This window comes from Eupeodes corollae, chromosome X (assembly GCF_945859685.1).
Source record: "Eupeodes corollae chromosome X, idEupCoro1.1, whole genome shotgun sequence".
NCBI lineage: Eukaryota > Metazoa > Arthropoda > Insecta > Diptera > Syrphidae > Eupeodes > Eupeodes corollae.
In genome coordinates, this window is record NC_079150.1 from 4,762,408 (window position 1) to 4,786,077 (window position 23,670).

Below are 23,670 nucleotides of genomic sequence, written 5' to 3' on the forward strand. Positions count from 1 at the left end.
GATCTTTGGAATCTGGAATTTGGTGTGTATCAGTTTGAAATTCCTGGTTTTTTCCAAGATCTGCCGTAGTGTGAATATTTGGTCGAAGTCACACTGATAAAGACCTATCAGGTTGTTGACGAACGGCTTCAGACGTTCACATAATACCTCTGAGAGGATCTTATATTAAATGTTAAGAAGACTAATCCCTCTGTAGTTGGCGCAGTTTCGAGGGTCTCCTTTTATATGTATCGGAAACATACTCAACATTATTTAGTTTGTACCTTAAACTTTAAATATTATCAATTTTTTGGCATTAGTTGTATCTCTTCTTCATTTATTCCTTTTTTTTTAAGTAACCAATATGAGTCAAATAACTTGTGAATAAAACAATAATATAAAGTTTTATGAATTTACATATGTATAATATACGTATAAACAATATTTGTATGCACCTTTTATGGTTAAATTCATAGAAATAAATATACCCACATTAGAACTATTTTCTATAAGTTAGGTTCTTATAACAATAATTTTCACAAAGTCTAAAACAGAAATCTTGCTTAAATAGCGCACTCCTTTTCCCCGGTATGATTCGAGTTTTTGAAATGGTATCCAGTTTCCTTGTAAACTATAGTTCTCTTAGGAAAATCATGCTTTGGTGATGTTCCTTAAATAAGTTTAAATATCTAATTGTAATTCATTATTTCTATTTAAAGAAACTGGACAAAATTTCCTTGGCATTGAATTGAGCAAAGCTGGTAATTGCAATAATTTGTAGCTAGCCTACCGAATACATGCCATCTAAAAATGCAATTGTTTGTACGTGCCCAACACTTGCACTCATTATTAATTTAAAAAAAAAAGAAAACATACGTCTGTAAGCAAAAATAAAATTATATTGATTTTGGTATCATGAATTTCAGAATTAAATGCACATTGTAAAAATATCTTATCTGTCAGACATTGACAATTTTTCCAAAAAAAAACTTTAATTAAAACGACCAGGTGGTGTTTTTATTGATAACAAAGATGCTAAAAATGAACAACTCAATCCTTAAAAACTAGACTAACTCACTACTACACCGCTCTACGAATAATTTTGAGATAAAAAATCCTTTAAAATTGTAGGTACCAAACCTATACATAGCATTTTTATATTTATGGAAATGTGAAAGTATTTGCGAACCCTAAGTAATTCGAAATGAAGGAAGATTAAACTTTGTTTATGAGCTTACACAATAACAATTAAAATTGCCTTAAATTTTAGTTCCATTTAATGCTTTTATTAAAAATAAAGAAAAAAAACTATTTGTTTTATTAATTCCAAAATGAAGCGATCATGAGCGCTTGCAAATTAAATTAAATAAAATCACACTATGTACACAAATTTTATAATTAAAAAAATATGTGTAAATTAAAGAACAAGTTAAAATTTTTGTCAAATATAAACTGTTATTAGCAACTTTTTTTTTAAACCTTATTCATTTTATTAATTTGTTTTATTTGAAAGAAAAAAAAATATAACATATTTATAATCAAACTATTTTATTTTTTGTATGTTGTTATCCTCCCGAATCGCATACCAAATCAAACAAATAATAAATAAAATTATATAAAATAATACCTACATTTTTGTGAAAAATATAAAACACCTTGAAAAACAACCTTCAATACAATTTAAACATATTTGATGCGAATTATATAACGTGTCCTTCTCCATATACAAAAACAAAAATAAATAAAAACAAACAAATTAGAGATAAGGATTGTATGCCCAGCTAAAGCTTGCCAACAGCTCTCCACAAATTCTCAATGCTCAGGTATGTATTATTTTTTGAGAATAATAATTAAATTATATTTATACATATCTACATTATTATTATTGAACCTATATTCAAATAAACATTTTAAAATTTAAAAAAAAAAATAGCAAAGCTACTTTTTATGTTTATCAATTTTTTTTTTAACACGCACTTTAATTGAATATTTGCACATAAATATTAATTAAAGCATAATTACATGAGATTTTCACTATAAATACGAATATTTATAAAATTATATCCTATTATTCATTTACTTCATCACAATTAGTTTTACTACAATGTTTTGTAAATAACATGCGCTACTTCATTTTCAATCGAAATATTGATGTACTGTTCACTTAAACACTAGTTTAACGACCATAAGACAACATTTTTTAGTTCTTTCAAATACAATATTATTTGATTCAGAAATCTGATTATGTATTATGTCTTATTTTCTAAATTTTTTATTTTTATCGCTACGCTATTGTAGTTTTTTAACACTAATAGAAATAGAAATAAAAATATGATCCTGAGGGCAAGGGTGTTAGAAGGATTTTGATCAGATAGTGCTAGGGTCAAACTCTTCAATTTTTTTTTTAATTTACTATCAAAGAAATTTGTTTTTTTTTGGCAAATGCATTAGTTGCAAACGCATATTTTAAGGACATATTTAATATTTTAAGGATCATTTTAACAAATTGAGAATTATATATTGGCATATCTATGTAAGTAATTGCACAATTTTGAAAACTAATCATTATTATTTTATTTATTATATTATTTTTGAATAATTGCTCTCTACTTCTTTAAAAACGATACTGGCCACAACTTTACAGTGAATGGTGACCACTATAGAGCCATGTCTTGACTACTGACTATTTCTTTTAAACATAATGTGCATGAGATGTGGTCTCTACAAAACGGCACCGCAAGATTTGCCACAATGGAGGGCTCCATTCGCTACGTTATTTTCGATATATGGCCAAAAATGTTAAAAAACCGTGGCTGTTATCATCTGGCTTATACCATTCTTGAAATATAATGCCAGAAGATTATCTTTCGAATAGGTACTTCAATACGCCGATTGCAGTGCCGTGATATTTCAAATACAATCTCAGATTAATACCAATTTCAATTTATATAGGTTTAAAAAAAATATGTATAATTCAAGTAAACTCATATTCAAGTATGGAAATATATTTAATTTATTATTGTTTACCCTATACCAAAACATACGCAGAAACGCATCTAAAATTAATTTTTAAATGAACTTTCGGGCTACTTTAGTTATTTTTTTTTTAAATATTCAAACAGCACTGTATAGTTATTGAATAAGAAATAAAAAACATAATTCAAACGCCCTGGGTTGTTTTTCATATACTAAAGTAAGAATTATGGAATTATTTAAATGCACATTTAATTTATATTAACATAAAATATGCTTTGAACATTCTTCTTTCTGCATCAATTCATTTTTAATATATAAAAAAAGCAACATTTATAATTTCTATGTGCACTTTTGTATGCCACCTTTAAAAAAACTGCATAATTACATACATTTTCGGTTTTCAGAAAAATTTTAATTTAAAGTATTATAGACGAGAAAAAAAATAAATTATTCGATTTTATAATATTTATAAGTCAGATTTAAACAATTAGAATAGAAAAGGACCGTGTTCACATTGATTTCATCTTTTCTACTTCCATCTCCATATTTAATAGCTACCCTGGTGAATCTTGCTTTAGAAAATCTAATATTCACTCTAAAATAAATTTAGTTTACATTTAATCTGTGATTTGAGCAAAACTTTGAGTTTAATACTGTAGATTTGTATATCCGCTCGAGCAAATGAATATTAAGTTCAGAATTGTAAACAAACCATGCTCGGTAAATTGTATTTTAAATAGATAATATACACAATTTAAAGCGCATGCAGTATTTTTATTTTTTTTCAAGTTCGTATAAAAGTGAAAAAGATTTTCGTGGGTACTTTTTCGTAGGTAAGCTCAATTAGACACCCGCTTTCACTTATTTTTATCTATCTATCTACCTTAATACAGATTTATTAAAAAAAGTAATACAAAATTCAAATATCGGGCAAAAAACTGTAAAAAAAGATTGTAACCTCGAATATTTTAAAAACAAAAAATGATCATCAAAATAATGTAATGCAACGATGAATATAATTTTGAGAAAAATTAAATTCACTGTTTCTTACAAAAATTAAAAATAACATTACTACAACTAAATTGATTTTTGATCAAATATCTTATATAAATTGAAATTTGTAAAAAAAAGTACACACAGTTGCTTAAATTTGATATTTTATTCTCGATATCTCTTGAATATTTTAACTCATTGTGTCAAAATGATTTCATTCTGTGCAAAATTTGCTTAGAAAAATCCAATCTGTATTTGTCTATGTAAGAAATAAAAATTTCAACAAATGCTACTTAGATTGGTAAGACTTGGTTTTCGACTAAAAATCTCGTTACCAAAAATAGATTTGAATTATAAATGTTTCATTATATGCAAGATACTATCGGTACTTTTTTAGAAAAATTTAAGTGACAACTTTTTTTAACAAAACACGAATACAAACAAAAAAAGAACTAATAAATAGTTTTTGACTCAAGTTTCTTGAGGAGTAAGAAAAAAGATTTTAAAATTATTTATTTCACATAAAGTATTGTTACGAATATTTTGTTAAAGTTTTGAGCAAAACAAATCGACAGACGGTTAACAACTTATAACAATTTTCGTTATTAAATGATTCTTACACATTGTAACAATTCTTAACAATGTCACTTTAACAATTTTGCTTACATAAAAACAATAGTTAGCAGTTGTTTAAAAACTAACAGACCTAAGTATGACCAGTTAACAGTTTTTTACTTCTTAAATTGTAACTGACAAATTAAAATTGCTCTTAGATCACATTAAAATTTGTCTTTGAAATAAAGTACACATCTAAAAGACATTTTATATGTATTGCAAAAAATGTTTTGAATAAAATATATTTTGTAAAAAGTAAATACATATGAGAGATATGTTAGCGCTAGTTTTAAAAAGTTTATAAATTTGCTCTTCAATGGCTGGTCAGAATGTTTAAAGTGAGTTAAAAACTATTTATAACTTTACTTTTAAACAAAGTGTGTACTCTTTATTTGTTTTGTGTTGCCAGGTGTAAATTCAAAAATTGAGGAGCTTGAAACGAAGAATGACATTCCCAATTTCTATGATTTGTTTGCATATAATTTATACCTCTGAACTACATATATTCTATCAATTTCCAAGTAAAAAAAAGAAACAAAATTAAAATTAAAAATTAAAATAAGCAATGCAATTTTAAATCGAAAAGTCACTTCGGGGAGAAGTTTGTATTTTCATTCCATTATGAAAATTAAATTATCAGTCCTATTCTGCTATTCATCGGGGGGAATTTTACTTAAATTTTCACTATCATTATTCTTCTATTCATTCGAAGTGAATCTGTGTATGTCGGTAACGTCGGTAATACTGCGCGATATTCTTCTATTCACGTGAAAGCATTCATTCTATACAATTCATATAAAATGCAACGGATTTTATATTTGATATCTGCTGTTAATTGTTTTAAGCAAAATGTAAGTGAAACTAATTTATTGCAAAATTTAGAATTTTTGTTTTATAAATAAAAGAATATTAACATTTTTAGGGGAAGGACGACACTTTTTAACATTTCTCCAAAGCTCTCTTTTTGAGGATTGCTTTATTCCTCCGCTTATAATTGGAATAAAAATTCAAGTGCTGCCCATTTCCAACAATTACACAAACTATTCTGTTTAGGTGGATTGATTAAACTTAATTTTGTTATAAATCAAAACAATTTATCCAACATTGTCAAATTGGTTTGGGATAATGTTTTTCTCCCGATGGATAGCAGAATGTAAAGGCAGTGTGAAAGGGAATCGAATGGGTGAATCGAATATACGATCCACGTGAATGGCAGAATAGGGCTGCATGTCATTAATTAATAATTTGGTCCCATCATGTACATCTTGGGGTTTTCCATGAGTAAATTCAGATTGGAGCATGGAATACAATTAAATCTGTTTTTTGTTTGTCATTATATTTATGTAGCTTCATGCACGAGCTAGTGCGGCAATGAAGTCAAATTCCTGGCTAATCTTTTTTGAAAACTATATTAGTATTGGTGCAAAGAGGGGTAAATCTTCCCAAAAATCCTGATCTGCAGATTTTATCTTAAATCAAAAATAAATCCATATATTTTTCCCCCAAAGGGTAAATTTGTGTTTTGACGGATCTAAATCAAGAATAATTTGATTAATTTTGCCTATGGAAAACCCGATAAGTATTAGAAATGTAGGTTATATGTTGTGCCGAACAATAATATTTTCATAATGTAGCTCACGAGGAATCAGGAATTAGTATAGAAATTCTTACTCGTAGTGCTTATATATATTCCAATGTATACCTATGCAAGAACAATGATGCTATAAGGAGCAGGATATAAATTTAATAAAACAATTTAACAATTTTTTGTTTTAATTACCGAAATATAAATATCCTAATTTTGTTTTTCTTACTTTCTGAAAAAAGGTTATTAAGTGTAAATGTAATTTGTTTTTCCTACGCTTCTCAATTGTTTTCAAGAAACTAGTGAAATAATTTTGAATCAAGTCTGAGCTAAATAATTTAGTTGTTTATTAAACGAAAAAAATAATATCTTGAATATTTAGAAATGCGTATAAATAGATTGCCGTTTTTATTTGTGTGTGTGTGTTTTTTTAATCTATATGTTTGTGTATTGTTTGTCATTTTCCATTCTTTCTTTTAATTAATTGTTTTAAATAAATTTCAATGTAGAGGAAACTTTTTTTTTAATTTTAAAATGTTTGGATGGTCCCACAAGTGCTTACCGTTACGTACAAAAAAAAGTTATGCGGTTAAATGTTTGTATTCTCATTGCTTATTTTAATCTATGAAACATATTTATAAGTTTGTTTCATATCCGGCTTACGTTATTATCAATATTTGGGTTTAAATTAAAAAGTGAAAAAAGTAATAATGACAAAGAAAATGATTCTATGTACTACGTATTCATTTCGTTAATCGTTGTAGCTTATATACGGGTTTTTTGTTTTTATAAATTAACTATGTATGAACACAATTTAATAATATGTAGGAACAAACAAATCTTTCTTTGACCATACAATCGAATAATTTAATAAAAATAAGAACCTAATTGCAGTTAATTATTTAAAAAAAGTCACTCTTTCCCTATTAGCTACATGATAAAGATCAATTATTGTGTATCAACTCGATTGTTTTTAATGTTAAGCAGAAATAATTTTAAATAAAACAAAACAAGCTCACATAATTTAAACATAATAAATATAATTTAATAGATGTGGTAACAAAGCAAAAATAATGGAAGTAATCACTTATTTTGTGTGTACGCTTTAGAAAACATTTATGGTGGAATTTAATACATTTCAATTTTAACCTTCAAAAACAAATAGATACCTAACTAGTGACATTTGTAAATTTAATTTGTATTATGTATTTGTATATAACTACTATTTTCACATATTCATGTTTTTTTTTTTTTCTTTCACTTTTTTGTTTGTTCTCTTTTTGTGCTTTCGCCGCATTCAACTTGTTTCATCTGTAAATGAAATTGAAATAAATCTAAAAAATTAAAATTAGCACGCCGACAAGAGATAATCAAAATCACGGAGCAACTGATCGAAGCTATTAACAGTGGTGATTTTGATAGTTATACGTAAGTTTTTGATAACATTTTTTTGTATTGTATATCTTAAAAAATACAATATACAAATTGTTAAAAACTACTGTTTCTTTAATTGTTTTAGAAAAATTTGTGACCCCCATTTGACAGCGTTTGAGCCAGAAGCTTTGGGAAATCTAGTCGAGGGGATCGATTTTCATAAATTTTACTTCGAAAACGGTAATTTTTTCTCGAAAATTATAAAATTCAATGTACTTGACTTGATCATGAGATCAATATTGATTGGTTTTGGAAATTCAACATTCACATATTGAATATTGGAGTGATGAAACTATTAATCAAAATTTACAACAGAATTTCAGATTTATTATCACGGTGTAGATGATTTTTCTGCTAAAATCTATTTATTTATTATTTTAATAACTTTGTTTCATATTTAATAAATTAACATGAATCTCTTTTCTCTGTAGTCCTCGGTAAAAACTGCAAAGCTATTAATACAACTATTCTCAACCCACACGTTCATTTGTTGGGAGAAGACGCAGCGTGTATTGCATATGTACGGCTGACGCAGTACATTGACAAGTAAGTTAATATTTAATTATTTTACATGGGTGCTTTTGGACTTGTACTTATTTTCGAAAATAAGAAACTTCAGTAGTGTCGAATTTAACTCACGGAATTCATTGACATCAAAACATAACATTTTATTTATGACAGCCCGATTATATAATCAAAAAGTTTAATGTATTCATATAAATATGTAGTGCGATAAAAATGTCTGAGATCCAGATCCATAACATAAAGATGAGTTTTTGAGCACAGTTTAAAATTTTACTTTAATGTTTTCTAAAGGAGGCTGGTAAAATTTAAATAACATAATGTATATCTTAACCTTAAATTTACATATTTTTTAGGACTTAAGTGACAACTTTAGCTATATGATTATTTTAGAAAACTCTCCCCACACATGAAAGCATTCCAAGATTCCAACAGTTTTCTAAATATGCCATATTTAAGAGTTAAAACACAATAGTTTAGAGGGTTATCGGTGCATTTCAATCAGAAATGTTAGAAATTGCAAACGTAACTTTTTTCCAAAAATAATATATCCTGTTGTTGTTGGCATTTAATAAATACGAAGAACGCTACTAAAATATAGGTGCAAAAAACCAAAAAGAAGAAAGTTTGCCAGAACTTTTTTCGTAGGAAAAGAAAACAGATTCTAATATGAAGTATTTTCTGTTTTTTTTTGTGTATTCTTCTGACGATTCCTACTATTTTCAGTCTGCTAAGTCGTATATTGCAGCTGATGCTAGTCTAGGTCTTGTACTGGGGATTGGCTCAGTTACTAAGCATTTTTCGAAAGTTAACCCTTATTATACTTGATGTCCTTTGAATGAGAACCCACAACTTTTCTAAAGGACCCCAATCTTCTTAAATTCATCAATGTTTGTTTTTATTGCACTTTCATTACCCGTTCTTCAAATTAGAACAAAAAAGGTAAATACTCACTAGTATAGTAACTTACAAGATTGGGAAAGAGTTCTAAACGCATTCAAATGATTTTATATTATATATTTTTAAGTAATCATAAGACTTCAGTTCCATTTTCTATATCTTATTTTTATATTTTAATTACAGACAAGGCCATGCCCATACACACCAATCTGAAGAGACACGCGTGTGGCACAAACGTGACAGTAAATGGCAAAATGTTCATTTTCATCGGAGTGCATCAGGAAAGATAAGTGGTGCAACTACTTTCGATTTCATAAATCAACAAAAATAAATGTGTCGAAAAGTATCTTCTTCACTCTAGGATAACTCATTGTATTTGAATTTATTTGTACTTAAAAAGAAAACAAAAATCTAATCTTAGTAAAAAAACAAAAACGAAAAGAAGCAGAAAGAATATAATAGTACAATTTTCGTATTTCTTTGAAAAAAAAAAGCTTTTACTAAAATTTTATCATCACATAATTTACCTTTCCTCATTATACACAATTTTAACTTTCATTGTCATTTAAGAAAAATTAATTATAGAAATCACTCCAGTTTAATAAAACAAAAACACGTAGGGTCTATTTCTACTATAAATACATATATACATGTATAAATATATATTATGTATAAGTTAATAGATATATATGAGGAAAATAAAATAAATTTAAAAAAATTAAACACGTTGAATAGATAAATTCTTATACCCTAACAACAACAACCAAATTTATTGTTTTTAGTTATAAAATTTTAATATATTCATTGTTTTTGACAAATTATCTAATAACAAAGTTTAATACTGAAAAATCATTCAAAACTTTAAAACGTAATATATATATAAATAAACATTAACTTACAACTACCTTAGACGCTTAATGAAAAAGTCACTACAATGTATTTAAACAAATAAAAAACAAAAAAAAAATCAAAATAAAATATATCTCTTATATTGTTTTCATTTTACACACAAGGAGGCAAATAAAAGATGTCAAAGTACCATTTCTCTATTTATCTATAAATTAATAAAATTTAACTTAAACATAAAGAAAACAAAAAAAGCTAATAATATACCTTCACAATATTTTTTGCATATACATAAATATGTTTAAATTTTCAGTAAAAAAAGTGTTTGGATTTTTATTGATTGTCAATGTATACCTATATAAAAATAAATTGTTCCATACCAAAAAAAAAATAATCGTCACGTGAAATTAAATTGTATTTCATAAAAAAAATTCATAAATAAAAACAAAAAAATTATTATCGATTCTTTATTCTTTTCTTCGTTATCGGTATAGGTTAATATAATAAATATTTAAATAAAGATAAAGATATATTAAATAAATTAATAATGAACCTAAAAAATACATAATTTGTTATAAATTTCATCATAACCTAACTTCAAATAAATAAAAAGTGGCTAAGATATTTTCATTCGTAAATTTTTCAATCTGTTTTTTGCTTAAAATAAATTAACAAAATATCAACAAAAAGAAAAAAAAAACAAAACACAAAACCTTTAACCTAAGCGAAATTAAATTAATTTTTTTTAAGAACAAAAATCAATATATACATTTAAAATAAAAACAAAATATAACGAATTCTTTTAATATATAATAAATATAGAAAATAAAAAACAATGTCTATCTGTCATGGTATGTTCACAGGGTTGTAAATGTTAACTAGTATTTTTTTTATTTTTAAATATATGTTTGGACGATGTTTATTTTAAATGTTTGATTCAAGTTTAAAAGAATACTATATAATTTTTGCTGTACTTATAATATTCAGTTATATATTTCTTGGTTTCTATTTAGGAAATTGATTTGTTGGTTTTATTTTTGTATCCTGTTTGATTGAATTTTATTTTTATTGAGAAAAAATAACAAAAGTTCGTTTAATTTGAATATATGATTAAATAAATATGCAAATAAAGATAATTTTTATGAAAACCACCATATACTTGCATTTTATATTTGTTAAACTACATTGGAAATAAACAACTTTATTTAGAATGACTGGATCTTAGATACATACATTTGTGTAATTTTCAAAAACAAAATACTTGAGAAAATAATTTGACCATAAATACAGCTCAATTAAGTGTTAAAAAATCCAGTTTTATCGGGATTTGAGGTTTATTGGAGGATTAAATAAAAAAAAATAAAAAACGGGAATAGTTAATAATATTGACAACTTTTAAAAGAGCTTTAATTTTACGATCTTAAGTGGTACAAAAGAGGTTTAAAATACAACCTTTTTTGATACACAAGGCCGACATTTTATATTTTTTGGATAAACTTCCATTGTGAGCTGTGTCTGAATGAGTTTAGCCGGGGGATAGGTTAAGTTAGGGTAAATTGTCTGTCCCTAATGGAGTAGGACGCACTTAGGCCAGTTTAATATCACATGAATCTTGAGGCTATCTTCTAATCTCAATGAAGGCAGTTTGAGTCCCTCACGAACGTGAAAGACTGATTATGTTCATATGATTTAGATCGTTATAGAAGAATTCTACTGGTAAATCTTGCATTTTGGAGCTAGGGCAGGGCATGTACAGGGGAGATGAAAAACTGTTTCTTCCTCTTCCTCATCTGCTTCTGCAAAAGTCATTTGAGAATACGCCTAGCCGAGTGGAGTGTTTTGCTATCTGCTTAGAGATAACAACCTGAACGTTGGTCTTGTCGCGGCTTACAGATAGGCAATATTTAAAAGTGACAATTCTTGATTAAGTTTTGCAAGGCAAGAAAGAGTGATACGATGTACAGAAAGTTTAAGACCACGTGTCTTAATTTTGATGACTTCACTGCAAAGTTTGCTTAAGGCAGTACCGAACCGTAAGCTAGTAAAGATATGTAATCTAATCCTATTGATAAGCTTAAGCACAAAATAAGAAAGTAGCACGTAAGGTTTTAACATTTTAAAGTTTAATTTTTGTCATAGAAAACATTCCAACGAGCAAATTCTAAACTTCAAGGGTCTTATTTAAGAACAACCATAACGTTTAACACACATAAATCCAATGATAGTACTGGAATTATTTCCTTACGAATTTTACCACGGGTCAAAAGATTTTCGGTGTTTTGGCTCAAAGAAGCGTATAAACAGAGAGGTGTTTATGCACATATTTCTGAAAGTGAAATAAATCCAAACATATTTGCTACGCCTTATTGATGTTTTCAGTTTTTGAGCGATCTGAGATTTTTTTTCTATACAAATTTAAACTCAAAATGTAGCAGTGCCTAAAATAAACAAGAATATTGTTAAAATAATGCTTTAAAATTGATTTTGGCAATATGACATTGATTTTGAACTCTGGCATTTTCTTCTGAAAAAGTTTTTGAGAAATAAAGCAATATTTGGGCGATATGACGATTTTAATAATTTGGCGTTACTTTATCTTTTTATTTGAAATTTCATAAATCCCAGAAAAGTTTTAACGCATAAATGTTCTGTAAAATTGTCCAAACAGTACAACAACAAAACATTGTGCTTTATCTTAATTTAAAAAAAAATCAGCGTCGGAGCTAAGATGCTGGCATTCCATGCGTAGTTTTCCAAACTTTCAATCAAATTCTTTTCTTTTTTTATAAGAACACTGCACGATTGCACGAACTTGCTCATATATCCAAAGAGTTTGTTTAAAAATATTTTCAATATTTAAGGATTTAAAAATGTACCTGCAAAAAAGGTTGTTTTCTAAAATTAAAACGTCATTTGGCTTCTTAAAAAACTTAAATAAAAAAAAAATGTATTTGAACATCTTTAGAGCGGTTTCTTAAATTAATTTTGTATAATATAATTTTTTAATTTAAGTTTAAAAACGTTTTTGGTATGCAGTTATTTTTATAATATAATAATTATTATTATAAAAAAATGTTGAATAATTTTTTTATTATCAAACATTATTGAGACAATACAAATTGATTAGTTCTTGAAAGAACTTAAAAACATCTTATAAATTCTAGAGCAATAGAATAGTTTTTTTTAAGAAGCCAAATTAACAAAATCAAATTTAGAGAAAGTTTAAAAAAACTATCGGTTCGTTTTTAAGAAACTTCGAATTTGTGATTTATGACCAACAAATTTGTTACTTTTAGTTTAAAAAAATTGAAGAAAAAGTATGATCACGAATTTTGATATTATTAAAAACTTTTCCTCGTTCAAAAAATTTCTCATGTTTCCGAATTTTGTTCAAAACTTTGTAGAGTCCTTAGAAGTTAGTTCGAAAAAAATCTGAGCTCGAGATTTTAATAAACATTACAGTAGATAAATCGAAAAAAGTGGGTACCCGATTCCCCCCGCCTATTTTATAATTTTCATGAAAATATAAAAAAAAAATTTCAGTAAAATTGTGGATACAAAAAAAATCGAAGGAAATTTTGTTTTAACAAAAGTTTATCTTAGTCGATTGAAAAAATCAAGGGAAAAATTTAATAACCAAAGAAATATATTGCGAAATGTGTTGAATGGAGTGATATTAGTTTTCTTGGGACAAAATTGTATCCACACAAATTTTTATAAGTAAATGAAATGAAAAAAAAAATAACTGAGGAAAATTTTTCCAAGTTTTAAACGCAAGCTGTTTTTTTATTCTTTTCATGAAAATATTAGGGAATACATTTTATTAAACATTTTTCTAAATTTGAATCGCAAGCGGATATTTTATTCTTATAAAAATATAAAACACACAAAAAGGAAAATGAACACATTTTTTTCTTAAATTCGATCAAAAAAAATCGAATTAAATTTTTTGTTTGCAAATTTTTCTCAATCGATTAGAAAGTTCGTTTTAATTTTAAATTTTAAATCCTATTCTTTCCAGAATCGTGTTCATAAAGTATTATATTTGAACCAGGGCCGGATGTAGAGGTCCAGAGGCCTCGGGGCAGTAAAGAAGCGGAGGCCCCCTCTCCCCAAATTTTATTCACTCGAGTTTTTCAATAAATAATTTATTGTGAAACCAATAAATAAAAATAAACGGAAAAAAGAATTATCTGAAATTAAATTTTAGGGTTAACGATAGGAACCTTTTGACGTTTTTTCGCCGAAAAATGTTTCATATTGGCTGCTTCCTCGTATTTATCAAAATCATTTCGTTTGGATTCCACGAATGATTTCAATGGTTCTAGTGCACGCATTGCCGATTCAAGAATCATTTTCGAGTCTTGCAGCATCTTGTTTGTAGCGTTGAATCGCTCCAAGATATCGTTCCAAAATGTTGCAAACAAAGCGGTTTCGAGAACACTCATCTTCTGTAGAAGGTGCGTTGCTTCATTCCTCACGATGTCTTTTTGCTCTTTATTGGAAGATTTGCTGGTTAGAGCTTCTTCGATTTCCGAATAGCCGTTGACTAAGGCTTTCGTAGCTTCACCTCGACAAGACCAACGAGTGTGTCGCTAAGCTTTTTCAAGACTAAAAACTGACAGCTTTTCGTCTCCGATAATTTCTCAATCAGAATTCGGTGTTTCTTATCAGGGCCATTTAATATTTTGATATTTCACTGATTGCCAGATTTGAGTGAACGAATATAGATCAATGATTTCTTTTATTTAAGATTAAAATAATTAAATAATCATGTATGTACAAAGTACTGTAGGTTGTAGGTAAAGTTAAAAGAGCAAAAAAAAATACATATCTAAATGAAAGATGTTTACTAGTGTTTATTAGTTGGAATTTGAAACAAAAATTTTCCGAAGGCTTTATGGTCTGGTGGGGGACCCCTGTTTGTGGAGGCCCCGAGGCTCCCGCCCCGGTTGCCTTCCCCTAAATCCGGTCCTGATTTGAACTGCCGTTTTTGTCAGCATTTTTGAACTTTTCGATAATTAGTATTTAGAACCAAAGAAATATTTGAAAATTGAGTATAAATGGTTTGGCGTCTCTTTCAGATTATTTTTTAAGAGTGGTAAATCTAACAACTTATGAAGATTGTTCGAATGTCATATGAAAAAACCTAAATATTTTAATATTTTTTTTTTTTGAAAATTGAAAAATGTATTATGGATTTGGTACACAACCACAAATTCTACTGGGAAAAGCTACATCATAAATTTAGATGCCCTCAAGAAGGCTTTATGATTTTTCAAATTTTAAAAAGTAATACCTCAATAATCTGAAATGATTTGTTAATTTTGAAGTCGGATTTGAATTGAGGCCATCAAATCCTATTAAAGAAGTGCAATTTTACTGCCAATAAGTAAAACGTATCGGGCAGTGAAATTAAATAAATAAAATACTTAACAATATAAAACTTTTCTAATGTCCTTATCATATCGAAGTTTGGATAAATGTATTTGAATTTATTAATAAATCTAAGAATTGCTTGTGTCAAGTCTCTATCTGGCTACCTACAACAACTTAACTAACAACATTACTGTAATTGATATATGTACTTACTTATACTTTCATTTATCATAACAAACAACATGCGATAAATCTTCATCATCAATTATACACCACGTTTACTATGTGCGGGTGGTGTTTTAAGTGATTCTATTGAATTCAGACACTTTCAAGTATTTAGGTCTTGAGCACTTGTGAAATTTTTGCGTATTTATACATAAATATGTATGTATTAAATGATGTGGGCGATTGGTTTTCAGGATTTTATTGTGTACAACTTAAAAGGTTACTTTGTTATCGCCGTTGTTTCTAAATTATTAACAGTGTAAATATTAACATACATATAACATATGTATGATTCAAGATTTGGGGGAGGGACGATACATAAGGCGTTTTTAAATTACGATTACGATTATAACTTTACATCTATAAATTAACACCATTTTTATGTAATTTCATTGCCCAGAGCTCCAGAGCTGAACAATTTCTTGGAGGTAGAAATAAGCATGGCTTCTTGTCAATATTCTTAGCTTGGTATACTGAATTTTACAACAACTCGTCATACCGAAATACTTTAGATTGAAGCCGAAAATTAGAAAATTGTTTTTCTCAAAAATTCTTAATAGAACAAGGCTTACCGGATTGAAATAAGAAAAAAAGGATTAACCATGTAAAGAGGAAAGAACATGGTTTCAAAATTTCTTCTAATTGGCTAGAAAAACATCCGTTTTAGTATCTATAGAGATATATCATTAAAGGGTGCTTTTGCTCGAAACAATTGTCGAAGAACTAAAAAAGAAATCTTTTTTAAACGCTGTGCTCCGTTAATAAAACAGTTTTCCAAATACATTAATAGCACATTTCAATTCGAAAAAATCGTAATTTGAATTTTTTATAATTAGAGAACACTAAAAGGGTTTTATATACCTTTAATATGCCAAAGACACAGCGTGAGCATTAGGAAAAGAGAGAAGGGTTGGATAGGAGGTGTCGGTGTACATTGATTTTGAATTCCTGAACATTGCAATGATAGGGAAAGATAGAACGTGGCAAGGCGTTTCATATTCGCGTAGTACGGCAAAAAAATGTACTTCACAGTACGGCCGTAGTTGGGCTCAAGGGTAAACTGATGGGCATTTCTAGAAGCGGGGGTATAACAGTCAAATTGTTTAAGTTGAAGAATGCAACTGCCTATTTCACTAGAGCATAATCCGTTAAAACAATGATAAAAAAGGGTGAGACAAGAAACCTTGCGTCGATGTTCGAGTGACGTGATCGAGTTGATGATGTTAATGTCACCAATCATTTTAAAGGCTCTTCTTTGAATACTGTGCAAGAGGCTTAAATAAGTTACTGGAGCCCAGCCCAGAGATGAGAGTTATATTCAAGTTTCGGACGTATTTAGGATTTGTTAATTGTAGCCAGATCAGACAGAGAGAAAAATGTCTTCCACGTCTCAAAAAACCTAGACATCTTGCGGCATTTTTGGCAACATTACGAATGTGATCGCTCCACAAAAGGTGGTTGCTGATGCCCATTCCGAGGATGTCGATATTTTCCGTTTCGTTGATGCAAGTACCACTCATAGATAGTGGCAAAAAGGGTTTATCTCGATCGACCTATACAAGAAAGCATTGAGTGTTCGAATCATTAAATTCCACACGACTTTTTATTCCCCATTGTACAATGCTGTGTAGGTCGGAATTTAATGAGCTAATCATATTTTGCGGTAGTACCCGTAGCGTGATGGTTTGTGCGTTGAACTGCCATACAAGGGGTCTTGGGTTCTATCCCTTCATTCTAACTTTTTTTCACAGGTACTGCCTCTTGCGAGGAATTGACAAATCCTCCAAGAGTAATTCTTGTCATGAAAAGTGCTTTCTCAAATTAGCTTTTCGGATCCGGCATATAAGCTGTAGGTCCCTTCTATCTCTGACAACATTACTCGAACACATGAATGGTTGAGAGTTGTAAGTCACTAGACCCAATTTGTTCATACATGAATAAAATATAAAACCACTTGAAATAAAAATATAGTAATACTTTATTTTTCAAAGAAGGTCTACTTAATAGAAAATCAAAATCAATACAAATTAAAATTAAGTTTGTTTCCTTGACGCAGCGGGTTATTTTATTCGTGTAATTTACTCTGTTTATATCTTCTCAAAACAAACAATGTATTCGAAGTTGTCACGATGGAGCACACAAATTTATTAAAGACAACCAAAAAGAGCATTTGATATGATATGATAAAATACCACTTACAAACATCACAGAAAACATTTTACGTCTATTTTCAAGTTGTTGAATAGCTAAAAGTTGGCATCTAGTTTTGTATGATGGAGTTTCGATGTTCCACCCAAATTTTTGAATACTGAATCTTGTACATTTTTTTTGGACCATTTCAATTCTTTTAGATTGAATGTTATAAAAAGGGTTCCAGGTTACACGACAGTATTCCAAGATTGGTCTTACATATGAGGTAAAAAGCAATTTAAGAGTAAAAGGGTGTTTAAAGTCTATGCTATTGCGTTTAATAAAACCGAGAATTGAACTTTCTTTGGTTACACTAAATTCAATCTGCTTAACAAAGTTATGTTTAGGATCTAGAACTTGATATTGAATTTTGTATTCAAAGATGATTTCAGAAAACATGGATATTTAGCGACATTTAAATATAGTTGGTTTTTCGTGCACAATTGGGATAGTTTCGAAATGTCGTCTTGTAAGAGATGACAGTCATTAATAGATTTTATGCAACGAAAAAACTTTAAGAGCAAAAAGAATTTGACTAGAATTGAGGAAAATATTAGATGAGTCATTTATAAAAATTATAAAAAAGAAGGGGTCTAGGATTTCTACCTTGGTGCACACCAGATGAAACCGAAATTGGTTTTGAGAGAACTTCGTCAATGCAAACAAATTGAACTCGACCCTTAAGATAAGATTCCAACCATTTCAAAAACTTAGAATGGAATCCAAAGTTTCTTAATTTCTTAATTCAAATAGAGTGACTTACTATCTCCAATGCCTTTGGAAAATCGCTATAAATTACATCAATTTGATGCCCTTCATCAAGATTATTTAAAATGATCTTCCTGCAACGAAACCATGTTGTAGCTGTGAAATGTTTAGCTTAACCAAAAATTTTAGTTTGTCATACATCAATTTTTCGAAGAGTTTTGGAAAACACGACAATTTACAAATCGGACGGTAGTTGGATATTTGATGTTTAGACCCTGATTTATGAATAGGGTTTAAAAATGATTTCTTCCATCATGGAAGAAATTCGCCATTCTTTAAAGAGTTATTAAAAATTAGGAAAATTTCAGCTAGAGAAGCAGCACATTTTTTAAGAACAATAGGTGGAATTTCGTGTGGACCTAGTTTAGGCATGCATATAATAAGGTAAAATGGCTTTTCAAATTGTAACGTCAATATGAACCTTCATCACCGGAGATATCATTAGCCAAAAAGATTTTCTTTTTATTTAGGAAAAAAGTTATTCAAAAATGAAATCGGTCGAATAATTTTGAGCTACGTAGTACTACGCATTCGATTTGAGGTTTTGAAATTAGAGGAGATTTCGTTATTCCTAGGATATTTTGGGTTCAGTTCTTAATGCACGCATCTATTTCAAAGCATAATCTTGTCCGATCTTATGATTAAATTAACCCGCCAAAGGTCCTTTCACTGTTTATTATGTTACCCGTTTATAACACATTGCAGTCACTGGCATTCTCAGGTGCACTAAGGCCTTCAATGTTGTTTTTTTCTTTCTTTTGGCGATCTTTGCTTTCTTTTTGCATCAGAGTCGGGTTTTAAGTGCTTTATTTCGTTTAATCAAATAAGATCTTGTGGAATTACTTCAGAATGATTGAAAAAAAGAGACTTGGGTGCGACCCACACTGATAATTTCCCATCCCGTCTGTCGATTTGTCTTGCTTAAAAGTTTGTGGGGTTGGGTTAGAAAAGTTGTTAGTTGAATTATTCTTAAAAATTTTAAAATTACCAAAATTATTTTGTATATAAAGAAATAGTTTCGTTTGAAAATCTAGTTTTGTTAAATAGATTATTAGTCTAAAACAAATTTTTACCAATTTAAGTAGCATTTCTTAATTTTTTACAAATCAATCAATACATCAACTTTTAGCAAATTTGTGCACTATTTCTTGTAGATTTTATTTTTTTATGAAAAAACGGAGATTTTTATAAAAAAAAACTACTGAATATCGAAAACAATATTTTCTGTGAAACAAAAAGTTTGAAGACAATATTTGTAATTTTTGAAAAGATATTTGGGTCAAAGTAAATTTTTACCAATTTTGAGTTATGTTTTCTTAGGTTTTTGTTTTATTTATAAAAAAAAACTATCAATTTTTCGTTGCACAAAATTGTTTTGTAGATTAAATCATTTTGTATTCGTAAAATTTTCGAGTTGACACATTTTTGTTTCAGTTTTTTTTTATTTATAAAAAACGATAATTGGATTTTCAAAAATATATTTGTTTGGTATCATGTTACAATTTATAATATGAAATTTAATTCAAGTCTCTAGCGTTTTTGGTTCATGAGATATTTAGGGTTAACCAAAATGTTCACCTTTTTTTAAACTTCTATGGTAAAAAACCACCCACTAAATTTTCTTAGGAGCCCTATCTGCATCTCTTCTGGTCCTTGAGCTATGAACGACGAAAAACACGTCGCGAACGTTCGGACGTACGTACACACGCACGCACAGACATCTTTCTAAAAATCTTTTACTTCGACTCAAGAGACCTTGCAACATCGAGAAATGTAAAAATTTTCAATTTGACAAATCGGTATTTCGTCCACTCTTTGCAAAGATTATAAACTTATTATAGGCAGTACAGTTTAAGATAATCATTCGCAACATCAACAACACGGCGGTGAGCTTTAATTTAATGGCAAGCTTTTAAACTTGCAGTCCCTTACATTGGCTTTTCGCTTAGTTTTTGAAATTTGCTAAAAGTATTTCATAAGATTCACCCTCTCTTCTTTGGAAAATGTTTCGACTGAGTTCTTTTTTCTAAGCTACCAAGACTTTGTTAACTTTTGGTCTTGGTTTTGTCTACCTAAGTATTGATTTTCCCGGGATAACAATAAAAAACCAATACAGTATGCATATTAAATAAACCACAGTCACCACGGTACTCTTACAAGGAGGCCATCCCATATATGTTCATGGAATTAACAAGTTGCTGTAATATATCCCGTGGTACCACATCTGCAGTGGTGTGTTAATTTAGGTCTTTGATGTGCAGCCATCTAGGAAAGATAACCCTAGAAGCGGCCGCCCGGTTTCATGTGGGACTCAATCCACCGAGCTTTATCTACAATAACATCATTTTTTTATAAAATGATTTTACTTCCACTCCAGACTTTTTATCTTATATGAAATACCAACTTAATTGTCGTTTTGTATGTTTACTGATTTCTATGGATATTTTTATAATTTATATCAGTAAGTCAGCCTCGAATCCATGAGACAGGATGAACGGTCCCTCGTTACCATCTTTCGTAAGATTTAAAATCTTGTAAGAAAGTTAACTATAGCTTCTTGCGTTCGCTCACCAATCATCATGGAACTACACTGATTTCTCTTACTTGTGCCTAGGGGCCACCACGAGGAGGTGCAAATAAGCTCATCTTCCTTTAAAATTATAGACAAGCATATAGCTTCCCTATATCTACATGGAAGTCACCCATGGGCAGTACAATTTTAAAATGGATATAATATAACAATAATAAAAAATAATACAATAATTGTACATTTGCAACTATACACTTCCAAAGGTTGGGTAGCCACCCAGTAGAACTTCTTTTTCTGCAACAATAAACATTCAAGCCGATTACAGAATTCGTGGAACCAGTTGCAGGTAATCGGTCCGATTTGTAAAATTGAAAATTTTGCCATTTCTTGACGTTACAAAGTCCCTAGAATCTATATAAAAGATTTTTGGAGAGATATCTGTGTGTGCGTGTGTACGTACGTCTGTTTGTTCGGAAGCTTTTTTTGTCGTCCATATGTACATATATCAAGAACCAATAGAGATATTGACTTCAAATAAATTATGTTATTCGAAATAAAAATAGAAATTGAGTGGGAGGTTCTTTACTAAAGCAATTTTTAAAAAAGTGAAAATTTTGGTTTACCCTAATAAATTTTTTTCTTTGAAAATCGTTAGAGCGTTTTTTTAAATATTTTTTTTATATTTATATAAATTTTTTGGTTAGAGTTCGAAAATATTTTTAGTATAGTTTTTTAAAGCTTATGAATAAACGTTTAAATTTTAATTTTGCTAAGATATGATGAGATATCAAATTTCGAAAAAAATACATAATATTTTTTTTAATCTAAGATAAAAACAATGACATTTTTGATCATCAAATGTTATTCCGACATTATTGAAATCGGTTGATTAGTTCTTGAGAAAACTTAAAAACAAACTAACGGTTCTCTGGCGGCCTTCTGGAGCAACACAAAAAATTGTTTTTTTTTCCCATTGAAATAAGCCAAACTAAGAAACAAAATTAGGGAAAGTTTAATCAAAATCTATCGATTAGTTTGTGCGAAAATTTGATTTTGTGATTTTTGGCAAAATAAATTATATGGAGACTGTTATTATTACAATTAACGCGAATCGCGTCCAAACTTTAATTTCCAAATTTGAAGTCAATCGATCCAACGCCTTAGGCTGTAGGAGCCAGGACAAACAGACAGGCCGACATACGGACGGAATCGGGGGACTGACTTTTTTCGACCTATTTACCATGGTAATGTCAGTTTTGATTGAAATCTTGAGCTCAAAATATTCTACGAATGCAAAGCTTGCGATATAGTTCCTAATTATTGGCACTTCCTTTAGATAAATTAATATATAAAAATTTAAAAATAAAAAAGTTGAGTGACAATAAATTTTGTCATCGCCCCTAATTTTTCGAACATATCCTTGATACAATTTTACGAAGTGAATTGAGTTAGTTGATAAATTCAAAATTGAAAGCTGAATATTGAATTTATTGTAATAAAATGATGTTGTGCAGTATTTTTCCTATAACAACATTGAAATTTCGTTTGCTAACACCATAATATTTTATATGAAAAAATTAAAACAGAAAAAGTCTAAAAGCTTGTGGTAGCCTTGTCAAACGTCTCTCCCTACAATTTATGTATTGTTGTCTTTCCCGTATAATCATGGATACAATTTCAAAACTACAAACATAAATATGTTTTGAACAGTAAAACGTACGAAGGTTTCCCATTTTTGTAACTAATTGTATTGTGTTGAATTTAATTATATTTTGATTCATTTCGCAGAAATGATGCTTTCCGACTGATTCATCAAATATATTTTTCCTTTTCGACTTTATCATTAAAGACAGACTTTGACACCAAACTCTTCCCAGAAGTTCGTTAGACTTCTCATCGCTAGATTCTTCAGTTTCATCGACAGGGGTGTGGTCGTGTATTGGGCTAATTTTTTGATAGGTAGCTTTGATGCGAACCACAGCCACGCGAGGTTGTTTTTACACACTGACTATTGACATGACACTCGTATTTAGAAGCAAGGCCAGCATTAGGCGGTAAGCGCTTGATGTGTAGAAAAAGATACATCTCGAGGTCCCAAGTTCTTACAACATCCATCATAAATCATGACTTAGTTTTAGAAAATAAGTACCACTGCATTCATTGACTGTTAGGCGCTTTAACTTTTGTCGGGTCGTTTTAAAGTTGATTTAAGCAATATTTGAAACCACATAACTTCATTAGAAAGTAAAAATACTTACACATAAACTGTCGACGTGTGTTCATATATTTAACAAAAAAGGCGAAACATAAGAGCACATTAAGGTCAAAGCAATAAAACGCTTTATGCATTACTGATGCTTTCCATAGGAATACAAAAGTAACATTATAATAAGAAAAAACAAATGTACAATTAAAAACGTCTTGACACTTCAGAACCATCACAATCACCAGAATTTAAAACACCATTCACACAGCATCTATCAGTATTTTAAATATTATCAGGGTTCATATTATACTTCTTTACGCCCTAAACCTTTCAATAAAGAAATGAAACAATCTTTTGATGGAATGATGGTAGAAGAAACCAGTGTATATTAAATGTAACGTATGTATATACATATATGTGTCTGAATGTATTCGTGTCACCACTCATAAGCTTAAACTTATTTGTTTGTTTTATCTTTCTCGTCATATAAGTTCCACTTATAATTTGCGTAGAATATACCCA

General features: G+C 28.9%; 1 protein-coding gene and 1 long non-coding RNA gene across 6 annotated transcripts in view; both read left to right on the forward strand.

The window, feature by feature from the left end:
• The window catches only part of LOC129953397 (calcium/calmodulin-dependent protein kinase type II alpha chain), a 55,217-nt gene extending 44,211 nt beyond the window's left edge, over positions 1 to 11,006 (forward strand). For 3 of the 5 annotated variants that reach the window (XM_056066562.1, XM_056066564.1, XM_056066563.1), the window contains exons 12-16: positions 1,740 to 1,802; positions 7,501 to 7,576; positions 7,668 to 7,762; positions 8,014 to 8,128; positions 9,188 to 11,006. In XM_056066562.1, coding sequence (XP_055922537.1) covers positions 1,740 to 1,802; positions 7,501 to 7,576; positions 7,668 to 7,762; positions 8,014 to 8,128; positions 9,188 to 9,335 — 497 coding nt within the window. In that variant the 3' untranslated portion in view covers positions 9,336 to 11,006. The remainder of the gene's footprint in view (positions 1 to 1,739; positions 1,803 to 7,500; positions 7,577 to 7,667; positions 7,763 to 8,013; positions 8,129 to 9,187) is intronic. The other 2 variants (XM_056066565.1, XM_056066567.1) reach the window with 1 other exon arrangement.
• Positions 8,137 to 8,680, forward strand: LOC129953405 (uncharacterized). Its single transcript, XR_008782517.1, has 2 exons — positions 8,137 to 8,405; positions 8,461 to 8,680. It is a non-coding gene; the product is annotated as an uncharacterized LOC129953405 (long non-coding RNA).
• Positions 11,007 to 23,670: the final 12,664 nt, after the last annotated feature.